The 16,259-nt window shown below is 40.8% G+C and overlaps 1 protein-coding gene across 2 annotated transcripts in view; it reads right to left on the bottom strand.

The window, feature by feature from the left end:
• The window catches only part of jag2a (jagged canonical Notch ligand 2a), a 41,405-nt gene that overhangs the window by 11,688 nt on the left and 13,458 nt on the right, over positions 1–16,259 (bottom strand). Inside the window, exons 4-10 of one of the 2 annotated variants that reach the window (XM_079634579.1) lie at positions 6,810–7,064; positions 5,062–5,122; positions 3,921–4,051; positions 3,031–3,150; positions 2,776–2,889; positions 2,568–2,681; positions 461–574 (exon numbers count right to left, since the gene is read on the bottom strand). In XM_079634579.1, coding sequence (XP_079490705.1) covers positions 461–574; positions 2,568–2,681; positions 2,776–2,889; positions 3,031–3,150; positions 3,921–4,051; positions 5,062–5,122; positions 6,810–7,064 — 909 coding nt within the window. The remainder of the gene's footprint in view (positions 1–460; positions 575–2,567; positions 2,682–2,775; positions 2,890–3,030; positions 3,151–3,920; positions 4,052–5,061; positions 5,123–6,809; positions 7,065–16,259) is intronic. The other variant, XM_079634580.1, reaches the window with a different exon arrangement.

The following is a 16,259-nucleotide window of genomic DNA, read 5'->3' as shown; positions in this document are numbered from 1 at the left end:
GGAACGTTCATCAGAAAAATGTCTGATTAAAAAAAAAAAAAATTCTTTGAGTCAGATCGGTTCAATTAATTGTTTGATCCAGTTTACAAAATTGGTCTGAAATATTTGTTCACAAACCTCACTGACTCAATGATTCAGTCACAACAATTAACACTATAGGTGAAAATCAGCAAATATTGACTTCAAATTGGCTTAAATATCAGCCTATTTGCTATTCAAAGCTATTGTAGTGTAAGAGAAACATTCTCATGGATTGGGATCAACAATAGGATAAGCAAATTATAACAGAATTTTATTTTTTTGGGTGCACTATTCCTTTAAACCGGTTTTTCTGCTCAATAAAAAGCAAAGCAGCTTTAATCAGCGTTAGAGAATAGGAAGAAGAGCAAAAGTTTGCTGCTTTGCAAAAGAGGGGGGAAAAGTTTAAGAGATATAGACTTTATAGAGTTTGTATACTGACTGATATTACAGTTCGGTCCCGCCCAGCCCGGGTAGCAGTTGCAATGATATCCACCAATTAGATTTTTACAAGCATAAGCGTTTAGACAAGGTTTCCTCGTACACTCATTCACATCTGTGTGAGAAAGAAAAGGAGGTTGAGGGGAGCTAGAGATAGCATGGAAGATTGAGCCCCACCACCAAGCACAAGATCTCGGTTGTGTCAAGCCCCGTAAACAAACTCAGATTCTTATGATGCACTGTGGCATATACACATCCTCTGTGCAGACAGCCTTTCATTTAAATTCCCCTGTGTGTGTTGTTACGACAGTATAGAAGTTCATAAAAAGGATCTAATTGTCCATGTTTTATTTTAAAAGCTTTCAGACACCCTAAAACAGTGGTTTTCAACCAGAAGAAGAACATGATAACATTATCATTAAATAAGCTAAAATAAGTTATATCTAGAAATTTCTTATTTTAATTCACCCCCTCAACAATGTATGTGTGATTTCTAGACCTGGAAAAGTCAAGTAAATAAATTAAATATAATAGTATTATAATATTACATTGTAATATTACATATATTTACCTAGTTATGACAAGGTCTAAAATATTTTATCGAGTAGAAATTGTGAATAAAAAATATTTAATCTGTAAGTTATCAACAACTTAAAAAGTTATGGGGCCTTTGAATATTGTTGTGGACAATGGTGAAGCCTTGGAGTAAAAAACAAAAAACAAAACCTGACCTAAAACAGGGGTTCCCAAACTTTATTGTCAGCCCTTGTCAGCCCTTAGATGTTAAATATTTACTTGAAGTACCTGCTGAGATTTTAAGTTAATAATTTAAATATTTTATTTTGATAATTTAATGACATATTTGCATATCCATGGGTCTCTGATGTCGATAATAATACGTTTAGTTTAGTATAGTTCCTTTATTGTCCACAAGTGGAAATTTGTCTTTGGCTTCACTATACACCACCCACAAGGACACCAACACAACATAACAATATACATTAAAAAAATATAAAACAATAACAAAACAACAATATTATATAAAACAATATATAATAATACAATGTATAATAATATAATTATTATTAGTAGTAGTTCTATATTTTAACTCTAATTTAAACTTTAACAAATAAAGAGAAATTTATTTCTGTTGTAATTACAACTGTATTATAAAAAAATAGTAGGCCTATTTGATATTTATAATAATGAAATGCACTGCATGCTTTACTCTGAAACAGGGAAAATGTGTTTAGTGTGTTCAGGAGGGTACAGTATGTATTAAGTGAACAGATTAAAGTTGTGTGGCTATGTGGGACCGATGTTGTGCCCTGGATGAAATCGGACTCCCTCTTCAATCCTGCACAGGTAACCCTGCCTGCTCCACACCTGAGACTGGAACACTACCGGGGAAACCTGACCCGGCCCCTTTAACCAGACACCACAGCTACAATTCCACACGGCACTTGTTTACAGGTTATAACGCATTTCCTGTCGCACTATCAGTAAAATACTTCCACCACACCCCTTTTGAGCTTCTTTCTCCACCCCATGATCACTCTAATATAGTCCCACAAAAAGATAAAATTAGTCCTCGTCTTGGCAGTTGCCAGGCCCGTTGATATATTTAGCTTTACTTAAATCACCTGGGTCTGGTTACAGATAATATTCAGCTATGTGCCATGACCACACAGCCTCGGACGAAATTCCATATCACACACATACAGTACAGTACATGCCCGCAAACTCAGGTTAAATCAACATACAAGCACGCAATGCCAACATATACACATATTTACAGGCATATCACACGCTCATGCACTCACAAAAAACAATCAAAGGCACCAGCATACAGTACGCTCGCGCTGTAACACAATCACCTGTGAGTAATTCGTGATGTAAGATGTAAATGCGACATTCAGTTACACACCTCATTACATTAAACAAGCACTATGCACACTCGAGAGAACTGCTGATATTTGAGAGGTGCCATGATGCCTCCTATTTAGACGTGATGCGATCCAGTTAAACGTGGTACTGTTTTGTAGCCCTATTATAAAATCAGTTATGTGAATAACAGTAAACACACACACACACATACTAGGTCTCACCTATCTGACAGGTCTTGCCTGTCCACTGTGGGGGGCATAAACAGTCAAAGCCATTCTCCAGATCAAAGCAGGTCGCCCCATGAGAGCACGGGTTTGATGTGCACTCATCTTTGTCTGAAACACACATACACAGAATGAAAATGAATATGCATAATTGAGAGTATAGTCTACTTCATCTAGACTAGATAAAAAGCGAGTGACTTCTGACCTTTAGCACAAGTTGGGCCATCCCACCCTGCGGGACACTGGCACTCAAACCCTGATGCCAGTTCATGACATGTCCCGCCATTTGCACATGGATTTGACATGCACGCATGCTCGGCTGTAAGGTACAAATACACACACACGTTTTGGTATACCTAAAATCAAATATACTGCAATTGTATTTTTAACCATTACGAATAGTTTGGAGAATTATAAGACAACTTTTGTCATCAGAGTATAAGAAAGCTTTTTTTCTTACCGATATGGCAGTTTTTCCCGGAGTAACCCTCAGGGCAAGAGCAGAAATATTCATCTGGCTCAGTATTCAGACAAGTGCCTCCATTTACACAGGGCTTGTGTGTGCCACAGTAATTTAAATCTGTACAGAAACAAACAAATAAACTATATACAATCTTTCTTTTCCGACAGGAAATAATATGGCTGAAAAAGTTGCAACATGCCATTCAGAGCAGAAAATATGTGGATGTCAGTGAATGTCTAATGTGAGAGTGAACAGGGCTCGACTGCATTCATTTACTATCTTAACAAAACATGTTTTAGTAAATGAGAAGATTCAGGTCATAGCACCAGGAATATCATAGAGGGTTATTTTGTGAGTGTGTGTGTGTTTGCAAATATTTGGGTAATCTACCTGCTCAAAAGTTTGGCATCTCTACAATTTTTTAATATATATTTTTTATATATTATATTTAATATTTAAAATATCTTATGCTCACCAAGGATTTATAAACTACAATATAAACAGTAGTTATGTGAAATGCTATCACAATTTTAAAACAGCTGTTTTTTTATTTTAATATATTTTAAAGTGTAATTTAGTTCTATGATGGCTAAGCAGAATTTTCAGCAGTCATTACTCCAGTCTTCAGTCGCATGATCATAATCTGCTGATATGGTACTCAAGAAACATTTTGTGCTGCTTAATATTTTTTTCAGGATTGTTTGATGAACAGAAAAGAAGAATTTATTTACATTAACAGCATTTATAAAAAAAAAAACCTAGTGTATGTGTTTCTTTTTTGTTGATACAGATGCACTAGGCCTTTGAATGGATTTTTTTTTTCAATTACGTGATATGCTGCTTAATTCCATCTATATGTGCTGAAAAAAAAAGGTAATTCAACTTACCTTTGTCACACAGAAGTCCTCCCCAGTTCTTCTCACAGGTGCACGTCCAGGGTTTCACACAGGTGCCATGCATACACCCCGGGTACGGCAAACACTCATCGCACAGTGGACCTTGCCAGCCGTACTTACACCTACAACACCAGTAGAGCATTAGCATGAGCAGGAGTGTGTGTGTGTGTGTGTGTGTGTGTGTGTGTGTGTGTGTGTGTGTGTGTGGTCCTGGTAAACCATATCTTATGGGGTTAATTTATACTAATTAAATTAAAACTATTAAATCATGTCAACTTACAATGTGTTTAACATTTTTTTTTACACAGAAAATGTTGTCACACATTGCACATGTACACCACACCAGTAACTCTGAGGGAGGGAAGTCTGAGTATCACAGGGAGAGGAGTGTAAACTTCTTTCCAGTAGTACACACAGGTCGTGACCTCTGTCTCTTTCCTAATCTAAGACAGCAATGAATTCCAGACAGACTGCTGGTCAAAGGTCATTTCCACCTCACATACTTTAAAAGATTTCTGAATTACCGCAGAGGAAAAGAAACATCACTCAGACACAACTGGGGATCAGTGGTTATATTCAAAACATACTTTATGTAAACTTTCAGTATGCATGTACTATACAGTACTACTCAGATGACCTACTACATTACACTCTATGTATCAGAGTCCACTTCTTCCAGTGTGACAGGTGAACCCATTTGAGCATCTCTTTCTTTTTTGATTAGTTAATAATACAGCCAAATGTACATTTTAAAATTATTTTCATTACATCATTTTCTCAAGATGATAACTGGCCACATTCATGTTCATGTGACAAACAAAGTGAGGTCATTTGACAATAATAGTAAAAAGTAGCATAGACTCTTTGAAGTGTTTTATGCATTCATTTTCATGTATTTAAAAAAAGCTGTATATACTGTATTCCATTCTGAAAAAGCCAACCACTCAGACATTCATAGGGGAGGCAGAGCTAATATTATCATTTTATCCTTCAGTTGTCTGCTCGGGACTATTTAAAGCTGCTGTGCATGCAAGCAAATGTGTGTGTGAAACAATTTTACTCTAACAGACAGACTCATTCATCTCTTCTGGATGCATGGCCTGAGAATAGAGAGAGATCAACTAACACTTACACACATTCTCCCGGAGCGTCACAGCTTCCGTGAAGCTCACTGCAGCCTTGCATACAGAAAGCTGAAAGACAGAGAAGTATGAATGAACTTTATTATATTACTTAGCTCTCCCTTCATTGAGACATGTGATTTACATTCAGAGACTGATGGCTGCACATATAATGATTTTATTGCTGGAGGTCACCCAGAGGTTGTTGTCAGGATTACGTTATGTTCATTGTGTTTTGGTTTTAGTTCCTGTACCTGTTTCCTTTGTTCTCATTTTCCAGCCACTAGTTTGTTCCCATAGTTACTGATTTCATTCACCCGTTGTCTAATTTGTATCCTCATTACTCCCCATGTATTCAAGCCCTGAGTTTTCCTTAGTTCTTTGTCTGTCATTGAAGATGTGCATGTAGTTGTGTTTGAGTAATTATTCCTGCTATGTCCTGAGATTAAAAATGTTTTCCTTGTACTTCTTTGTCGTGCGCTTCACTCAGCACCACAGCGTTACAGTTGTATTGTTGGATGTCGTTTTAACTCCTCAATACTGTAACTGGACTTAACTTAAATATTTGATTATAAATGTCAATTAACAATATAAAGTGCCAATTAAAAAGAGATTTGGCTATTTACATTGTGGTATGTAAATATATCTTCACAAGTATCAAAGGGCAGAACTGCTTGAAGTTAATAATATGTTAATGAATGGATGAATGATTAAGTAAAGAGCACAATATGTTTGATAATACAAACAATTCAAGTCGCATAATTCAATGATTTTTATATCATTAAAGTTGGCATGAAATGAATGTTGCAATCGTCTGTTCTCTCCGATGACGTATACCAAAGTGAAACGGGTTCCTCAACGAAAAAAAGTAGAGTAGAACTTGATTTTGAACTTGAATAAATATACCAAAATGTATTTGAAATACATTTATTTTATGCTATACTACAAATACATTTACACATTTAGGTACTTAAATACCCTGCAATTGTACTTTTGGTATACTTAAAGTCTGCAGAATTGGAACAAGTAATTTAGTTTCACTTTAGTTATCTAGAAATAGTGCTGAGGTCCAATTAAAGATATACTATATTTGATTGTGCTAAAGTGGAACTAATGCAAGTAGACTTTAGGTACACTTTAAATAACTTGCATTTAAAGACTGATATTATACAGTGATCAAACTGTCCTTACTAATTATATTAAAACACATTTTAGGCTTAATATTAAGAAATGTGCATTGTGCAATTAAGAAGTACTCCAAATAAAGTTTAATTATAATATTTATATCAGTATAAGTCTCAAGCAAATATGTTAATGGATTAGTAGTATACTTAGTATGAAATAAATATAAAATATAGGGTAGTTTTTTCACTAGGGAGGAATTGATAATTGTTGATCTCATGTGAGTCACAGGTTGCTGGAGTGAAGGGATAATTGTTGTGCCCTCACATGGAGAAGAGGTGTTGTTGTGAAGGGGGGGGTAAGTTATTAAGTTAAGATTATGAGGGTACGTGAATAAAACAATTGGGATGTGCACAGATAAATCATTTATAATAAACAATGCAATGTTCCATTCATTTTTTTCTTTTAAATTGTCAATTGTGATTTCACGGTGACTTTAACGGAACCCTGTTGCATTGCTGAACACGTCACAACATCAACGGTTTCTGTCGCCACCTTTCTTTCTCTCTGTATGCATTATGTACCAAAATCAATATACTGTATGTTTACTCATAAACACGTGTATACACTTGCACACCTGTCTTGCAGTCTGGCCCAGTCCAGCCGTCCATGCACTGCTGATTGCCCAAGTGATCGCATATGTAATGGCCAAAGTAATCATCTCGGGGGCGACACTGTTTGTTGCACTTGTTGCCGTAGTAATAGCGGTCGCAGCGCACACGCACGCTGTACTTGATGCTGGCTGTTTGGCCCTTGTACTGAAAGATCCGTCGCTCCTCTCCGGGGTTCATTTCTCCACGATTTATACTCCTCTCGATTAACAGATCCTCACCTGTGACAGAGACAAAAACATTGGTTATTTATGTGTGTGTGTGTGTGTGTGTGTGTGTGTGTGTGTGTGTGTGCGTGTGTGTGTGTGTGTGTGTGTGTGTGTGTGTGTGTGTGTGTGAGAGCCTTGGAGTAGACTCTTGTAGAGAGAGAGAGAGAGCGCTAATTATGAAGCACGGCCGGTCTTCCTGCTTCAGTGGAACACACACACTTGTCTCAGACTGCTTGGGAGCCAGTGAGGAAATAATACAATCAGGAACAGACCAGGAAGACCCCCCCCCCCCCCCCCCAAACACACCCAAACTTGCTCTCGAGAAGAGAAGAGAAACATCGTGACCTTGCGAACAACTACAGTCATGGAGAGGAAAAGTGTGTGTGGGTGACTGGGTGTGTGGGAAAAAGACAAACAGCGTCTTAAAGAGCGAGTGAACACAACTTCAACAATGATTCAAATTTAATCTATGCTGTTCATGAAGGTGGGTGTTGGCTTGAGATTCTCACATTGCAGCACTTTCCATTTTATACAAGAAATTCACACCTGATTAAATTAGCAATATCATCGTCTAGGGACACGACAGGGATAGGGATATGGCTGACATCAGGGGGTGACATGATCACCAGAGGCCCAATCACTTACCTGAGGCCAGAGACTCATTTGCATTTTACCAATGGATGGTATGATACTATCAATACTTTTTCAATAAAAGTGAATTTAGGCATTACAATCAATAAAAGTGAATTTAGGCATTACAACATTATAATGTACAGTTCAAAAAGACTGATATTCATTTTGAGATTCGTATATTCATATTTGAGATATAAATCTTAAAATGAAAATATTTTTAATCCGTAAATTATAATGTTGTGTTTAATGTAAAATAAATCACGATGTGCACAGATAAATCATTATAACAAACACATAAGAATAATATTTTTCTAAAATTTGATTACATTTGGAAAATGGTAGTATGTGTTTATATATGACAACAATAAGAGACTTTTATCGACAGCGAACTTTTGAATATATATTGAATTTGAATGTAACTCCCAGAAAATATTTGAAAAAGCCAAAGTAAATTGAGGATGTATCAGAGATAGCAGTGTTATTTCTGACAGGTCGCTATGTTTGACCGCTAGCCAAGGTGCTCTATAAATCGTCCTTGTGCACATTCCCTCACGAATCCTTCCCCACAGCCGAAATCACCCCACTCGCCCCATCTCAGTCCACTTGCTCTCTTCCTTAAATGGACACACGATTCCAGAAGTGGAACAAAAGCTATGACATACTTTCCTACTTTCTGACTAAAAAAAGGAATTTGTCAAGCTCTTTCATATCAAATGTGCCATCCCCCCTTTTTGCTGTACTCTCTTCCCCCTCTCACTCTCCCCCCACTTATAAACCTAAAAAAAAAATAGTACTCATCTCCTAATTCATCTACAGCAATTAGTTATAAAAATACACACCAATCACTCCCTCTCTATAAGCTGAAGGAGACACTTAGAGACGGTTACTGGGTAGAGAGAGAGTGTGTGTGTGTGTGTGTGTGTGTGTGTGTGTGTGTGTGCGTGTGTGTGTGTGTGTGTGTGTGTGTGTGTGTGTGTGTGTGTGTGTGTGTGTGCGTGTGTGCGTGTGCGTGTGTGTGCGTGTGTGAGAGAGAGGGAGAGAGACCCTAAAGATAAGCCAGCTCAAGAACAGTCACACACATGGAAAAGACCCCTAACTATCAAACATGTAAGCAGATAAACAGCTCTCGAAGTAATCAGTCGAGTTTATCCCGTGAGCTCAATTAACACCAGAACTTCAGCCTTGATCTGAGAGGCTCTCTTTAACTCAAAACAACAGCTTTAGATAAAGAAAAACCTCAGGAAATGCAGATGAGGGCTGCTGTTAGGCTTAGAAACAAAGCGTCTTTTCTTAGTTTCTTTTCTTTCCTATTATTTTCTTTCTGTCCTATTTACATCTCTCCATCAGTCTGTCTCCAGTTTGCTCTGTTTCACTGCCTCCAGCACAATGGGTGCGATTTGGCCCCTATTGCCACGGCGATAACAGATCACAAACAATAGACCAAAGAATCGAACAAGGCCAAATAATTTCCCTATAACTACACAACTCTCTCTCTCACACACATTTCTAAGTTTTCCTCCATTATAATGTACCCCACCTTCCTTAACTTCCACTTCCTTTTTGCATTTTTTCACTTATCCACTTTATTACCATCTAGCGATCTACCAGCAAGCACTACAGTACAAGTGAAACACAATAACGCCCCTTTCTCTGCCCCTTGACGATACATGAACAATGCAGTTGACCTGCTGGCCAGAAAGAGCTGTTTAGAGTCCAAACGCAGAGCTGGAGAGACGGACTTCCTGAAAGGTAAACAGCCCCACAGGACCCTCTCCTCCAAAGGGCCTCCGCTACCTGATGCCCTGCAAACAGCAAAACTGGCTTCTTGCATTTAAAGCCAGAATTATTTATTGCTTCAAGGCCCGGTTTACACCTTTGAGCTAACTAGACTCAGAAATACCTGTAAAAATGTTTAACTCTGAGGCAGGTATGACACCATGATGACAAATTGATCTCTTGCTGACAGCAGATATATAGCCATAGTGTGGTGTCCAGGAAACAAAAACAAAAATACATTATCCAGGACGTACCTGGAAATGCAAGCTTCGCCTTTTGAGTTTTTACACTCAGTGGCAGCGTGACGAATGCGAGGGGGAGATTACTCGCGACAGCCGGCAGATTTGAAAGAATACGGCTACCGTAGAAGTTAAAACGCCCTTGGAATGGGAGGGGCTAGAAAGTAATATTCAGTTGGTAGTCATATACAATTTCACCGCTAGATGGGAGTAATTTCTACACAGTGTAGCTTTAAAGTGCCCTCATTTTGTTCCTAGTTTCGTCTCCTACAATAGATTTACATGTCAAAAAGCATTATTTTCCTCAGAATATACATTGCATATCACCTAATTTCTCAAAGAAACGGTTTGTTTAAAGATTCAGTCTCTCTAAACCCCTCCTTTCTGAGAGCCTACTCAGCTCTGATTGGTCAGATGGCCCAGTCTGTTTTGATTAGTCTACTGCTTACAGTGTGTGTCGGAAATGAAACGCCTATTACCAAATCTGCAACCAACTTTTTAAGCATTTTTCAAAAGTTTCACATCCACACTCATAATTCACCTTACTTCGCATGTGTAAAACCTTATAAAAGCTCACTGAGATGATACAGATGGAACGGACATAATCAAGTTATATCACACTATTCTTCTTATTTTATTTAGCAAAATATCTCACCATTCACTGATGCTTTCAGGTCGCACTCAATCACCATTAAATGTTTGGTCTAAAACGCATCTGCCTGTCACAGTATCTGGTGGTTCCCTGGGTTTAACATTAGAGGTCTCAGTTTTCACGGTGTCTAGGCATTTTCACTACATTTCCCATAATCCTGTCTGTCACTGATTGTTCATTTCCTTCAGCTGTTTCTCGTCACCTTGTTTGCACTTGTGTATATATACCCTGTCTGTTTCAGTGTTTGTCACGGAGTCCTTGTATATTGTCCCCACACTTCCGTTGTACTTTTGAGCCTGTTTTCCTGTTGTTTGTTTTATTTTATGTTTGATTGCTACCCTGGATATGACCTCTGCCTGGACTGGATTGTGAGTACGGATTACCCCTCAATAAACTACTGCTTTTGGATCTACCTGTTTCTGTGTGTGCTCGTGACAGAAGGACTCCGTCATCACAAGATCCAGCAGTATGTTTTTTAATGTCTCTTCCCCAGCCACCGAATGGGAGAGAAGACAATTTTTTGAGGGCACCCGATTGGTCAAAATTCGCGGGACCCGTGGAGGCCGCAGTTGAGGAGGTGGTCGAGTGGAAGCAAGACACCATTCTCCACTCTGGCCCCTCTTCGGCCCTGGGTTGGTGAGGTCCAGCCCAGAGTTCCATCCGCCGCTGATTCCGCCCAGCCCAGAGAACTGTTCGCCGTGGTGCCCGTCCAGTCCAGAGCCTGCACATTTCCGCCAGAAACAGCGGAGGAGGAGAAAGCTCGCTGTCGTCCCGGAGGCCGTCCCCTCCGAGCAGCCCGCTGTCGTCCCGGAGGAGGCCGTCCCCTCCGAGCAGCCCGCTGTCGTCCCGGAGGCCGTCCCCTCCGAGCAGCCCGCTGTCGTCCCGGAGGCCGTCCCCTCCGAGCAGCCCGCTGTCGTCCCGGAGGCCGCCCCCTCAGAGCAGCCCGCTGTCGTCCCGGAGGCCGCCCCCTTCGAGCAGCCCGCTGTCGTCCCGGAGGCCGCCCCCTTCGAGCAGCCCGCTGTCGTCCCGGAGGCCACCCCTCCGAGCAGCCCGCTGTTGTCCTGGAGGCCGCCCCCTCCAAGCAGCCCGCTGTCGTCCCAGAGGCCGTCCCCTCCGAGCCCGCTGTCGTCCCGGAGGTCACCCCGCGGCTGTACACCATTAGTCCTGCCACGGCAAGGAGGGCTGTCTTCCTTTTTTATGTGGTGGTTGTACTGCACGCACAGAGGAAGCACATGAGTTCCGCCCAGCCAGAAACTTCTCACGTCACGCCCTCCGAGCCTGAGCTTTGCGTCACGCCTGCCGTGCCGGAACAGCCCGCTGTCGTCCCGGAGGCCGTCCCCGAACAGCCCACCATCAGTCCTGCCACGGCCAGGAGAGCTGTCTTTAGGTTTTACTCATTGGCGGTTCTGCACGCTTGGGGGAAGCACTTGAGTTCCGCCCAGCCAGAGGCTGTTCCTGAGCCAGTGTCTGTTGCTGTTCCTGAGCCGGTGTCTGTTGCTGTTCCTGAGCCGGTGTCTGTTGCTGTTCCTGAGCCGGTGTCTGTTGCTGTTCCTGAGCCGGTGGTGTCTGTTGCAGTTCCTGAGCCGGTGGTGTCTGTTGCAGTTCCTGAGCCGGTGGTGTCTGTTGCAGTTCCTGAGCCGGTGGTGTCTGTTGCAGTTCCTGAGCCGGTGGTGTCTGTTGCAGTTCCTGAGCCGGTGGTGTCTGTTGCAGTTCCTGAGCCGGTGGTGTCTGTTGCTGTTCCTGAGCCGGTGGTGTCTGTTGCTGTTCCAGTTCCTGAGCCGGTGGTGTCTGTTGCTGTTCCAGTTCCTGAGCCGGTGGTGTCTGTTGCTGTTCCAGTTCCTGAGCCGGTGGTGTCTGTTGCTGTTCCAGTTCCTGAGCCGGTGGTGTCTGTTGCTGTTCCAGTTCCTGAGCCGGTGGTGTCTGTGACTGTTCCTGAGCCAGGGTCTGTTCCTGTTCCGCCTTGGTCTTCACCGCCATGGCCGCCCGAGTGGTCGTCTTCACCCTGGTCGTCTCCGCCATGGCCGCCCGAGGGGTCTTCTCCGCCGTGGCCGCCCGAGGAGTCTTCACCGCCGTGGCCGCCCGAGGAGTCTTCACCGCCGTGGCCATCCGAGGGGTCGTCTTCGTCCTGGTCGTCGCCCGAGGGGTCTTCACCGCCGTGGCCGCCCGAGGGGTCTTCACCGCCGTGGCCGCCCGAGGGGTCGTCTCCGCCCTGGCCACCCGATGGACTGTCTGCTTCGCCCTGGCCGCCCGATGGACTGTCTGCTTCGCCCTGGCCGCCCGATGGACTGTCTGTTTCGCCCTGGCCGCCGCTTAAGCCGTTCCCCCTTGTTCCTGTTTCCCTCCATGGACCTTGCCCCCCATCCCACCCCCTGATCCTTCACCTTTCCACCTCCCGCCTGGACTCTTGTTTTGTTTGTTTCTTGTGGTCTTGGAGCGTCTGGTAGCCGCTCCGTAGAGGGGAGGTTATGTCACAGTATCTGGTGGTTCCCTGGGTTTAACATTAGAGGTCTCAGTTTTCACGGTGTCTAGGCATTTTCACTACATTTCCCATAATCCTGTCTGTCACTGATTGTTCATTTCCTTCAGCTGTTTCTCGTCACCTTGTTTGCACTTGTGTATATATACCCTGTCTGTTTCAGTGTTTGTCACGGAGTCCTTGTATATTGTCCCCACACTTCCGTTGTACTTTTGAGCCTGTTTTCCTGTTGTTTGTTTATTTTATGTTTGATTGCTACCCTGGATATGACCTCTGCCTGGACTGGATTGTGAGTACGGATTACCCCTCAATAAACTACTGCTTTTGGATCTACCTGTTCCTGTGTGTGTTCGTGACACTGCCTTCATGTTTTGCCACAGGACAGCAATTGCGAGTAAATTGTGTAAAAAAAAAAGTTACAAAAATAACACTAAATAGGCCTATATAATTTATAATTAAATAATCAATTAAATTAATTATTAAATAACAAACAACCAAATAATAATAATAAACAAGCAATAATCAAATAATAATGTTAAAGATTAAGTAGTATTCATTTAATGTTAAAAAATTATTAATTAAAATGTCTATAGAAAAATGATAGTAAAACAAATGCCTTCAAGGAATTACAACCACATTTAAAGGGGCCCTAATATGCAAAATTCACTTTTACATGGTGTTTGAACATAAATGTGTGTCAGCAGTGTGTACACAACCACCCTATATTGGTAAAAATCCACCTACTCCTCTTTTTTTAATCCCCATTAATCATAAACAGTGTCTGCACTGCACATGCAAGCCGTTTGCAGCTTCTATGCAATGTGACATCACAAATGACGCCATGACTGATGGACTCCGCCCTATTAGCATAGACCCTGCCCTGAGTGAGCTGTACCATGTTTATCTCCTCGTCAGAACATTTAACAGCAGCATTCAAGTAAGAAATGTATTCTTATTAAAGTTATTCAATCAAGAGCAGTGAGTGATTTTCTCTTGTTATTTGATTCATATTTACAGCATATTTAGCAGTAGGTAGGCTACTGTATATTACGCTGCTTTCACTTAAATACACAGATATAATATTCACATGCGATTTCTTTACTTGATGTTTACGTTCACAGACATAACTGTGTTTATGTGAACTTTGTATGTTTTTGACAACCTTGTGTATTTGACAGTTTAAGCGTAATAACCCATGAAAGAGAACTTAGTTTAATACTCAGCAGCTCATTTGCATTTAAAGATACAGTACGTGCACGAAAACGGTATGTTTTTCCTTCCACTCAAAAGTGGGCATTTACAACATGGTATAATAAATGATCTGAGAGGTATTTTGAGCTGAAACTTCACAGACACATTCTGGGGACAACTGAGACTTATATTACGTCTTGTAAAAAGGTGTATAGGTCCCTTTTAACACTCATCTGAATTACTCATCAGTAATTCGCTCCACTCGTAATGCATCAGGAACATTCACATACTCTCACTGCCTATTTACCGTTTGATGTCTCAACATCAACATCTTGTCATCTGGATGATCATCATCTAAAAAAACAAAAAAGCAGACTAGATCTTGCTCATGGTCTGGCTCAAACAGACTAGATCTCTCTCTCAATGAGATCTAGTCTGTTTGAACTAAATGCCAAGCAACGTTTCAGAGAGTCAGAAGACAATTGTCAGGCAAAGTTGTGTATGTGAACATATCAGTGCCTTGTTAGTGTTGTGTGTATTTGTGAGAGTGAATAATCATGCCAGTCAATAGCCCTTTGCTTTATGATTAATTATCGGGGGTGTATTTGTTTGTACGTGTGTGTCGTGTGTGTGAAGAATAGTAGCATTGCAGCTGCTCAGACAATAATTAGCTCAGACATGTGTGGAAAATAACGAGCAGTAACAGTAACAGTAATTAATGTCTTAACGAGGCGATGACCTCATACTCTTTGTTTAGGCCCGAACTCTCTCCAGGGACTTTAAACATGACACGCGGAATATAAACAGTTTCCATTTGCATGCTAAAACGACCACCCTTCCCAATTAAGGGCACTCGCACACTAGCAACAAACAGCCACACAAGATATTCATACACAAATAAACATAAACTAACATCTACAAATACTCAAATCTGCTGTAAAGTGTCTAGAAAGGTTTAAAACGATACTCTGTGCTTGAAGACTGAAGGAGACATGTGCTTATACGTTTATTCTCTTTTTCTTCTACTTTGCAGTAGAATAGACTTTGTTCTTACTAAAATAATTATAGGTTATCCAATAAGACATTATTAGATATAATGGATCAGGATTTGCTTATTATAGAGCAGTTTAGTTTTGTAATAACTTGTTTCTGACCAACTCACAGCCTCCAGACATCACCACCGGTAACCTTCAGATTAACCTATCTATAATCCTCACTTTACAGTGACATTTAGCACTAACTGATCCACATCACTTGTTTTTCCCAAAAACACATAACATAACAGTTTACTTTCTAACATAAACTTTTCCCATCCAGTCAAATACGCAAATCTCCAGTCCATCTGAGTTCTGCTTAATATTCAAAGGAATCAACATTAATTTGAAGTCTTTTATAACATTATTGTCTTTAATATCACTTCTAATTAACTTGATGCATCCAATTGCTGAACAAAAGCATTGGTTTCTTTTTTAAAAATCTTACTGACCCCAAACATTTGAAAAGTGTATCTTAATTTCTTCAAGGTGATTAATTAACTGAAATTCTTTGAGAGTATTCAGCATGTTAGGGTTTATATAATAGATTGCTTGTAAATTATCATCCAACACAGAGAACGTGAATTCCTTCGTTAATGGTACTTCCTGTCAGAGTCATCCTCTATTATGAAGCAAAGGAGAACCACAGGAGGAGAAGAGGAAAACAGGACACATCTGTGTATGACAACACACACACACACACACACACACACACACACACACACACATCAACATTCACACCATGTGTTAACATGTCCTGTAGCTATTGGGTTCCCATGCATGACAGTTGACTACAGTGCTTTCTGATAATAATAAAATCCAATAAATGAGTTTCTCCTACAATAATAAAGGCAGAGTTATCAAGGCCCAGATGGAATCTGCTGATATTCAAAGTTTTCTTGGTTTTGTTAGCATGTGTCACACACCTGTGTTTAATCAATTACCTCGTTTTACCCATCCCTAGTGTTTTTCCTTGTGTATATATGGCCTTCAGTTTTAGGGTACCTACGTTTACATGACAACGATGTACTAAAACCAAAAAAGTTTTACCTTCGAGTTCAGTCGACAAAGATGACAAAACAATCCACGTTCACACGGATCCGCGAAAACAACTAAAAACGCTGTATTATATCTTGCCTGGACAGTAGTTGCCGATTTCACTTTGTAAGTAAACACTACACGTTTATAGACTGAACATGTAATGTA

The sequence above is a fragment of the Phoxinus phoxinus genome, assembly GCF_949152265.1.
Source record: "Phoxinus phoxinus genome assembly, chromosome: 14".
Lineage (NCBI taxonomy): Eukaryota > Metazoa > Chordata > Actinopteri > Cypriniformes > Leuciscidae > Phoxinus > Phoxinus phoxinus.
The sequence above is the reverse complement of the archived record's forward strand: the minus strand, read 5'-3'. Positions and strand labels throughout refer to the sequence as shown.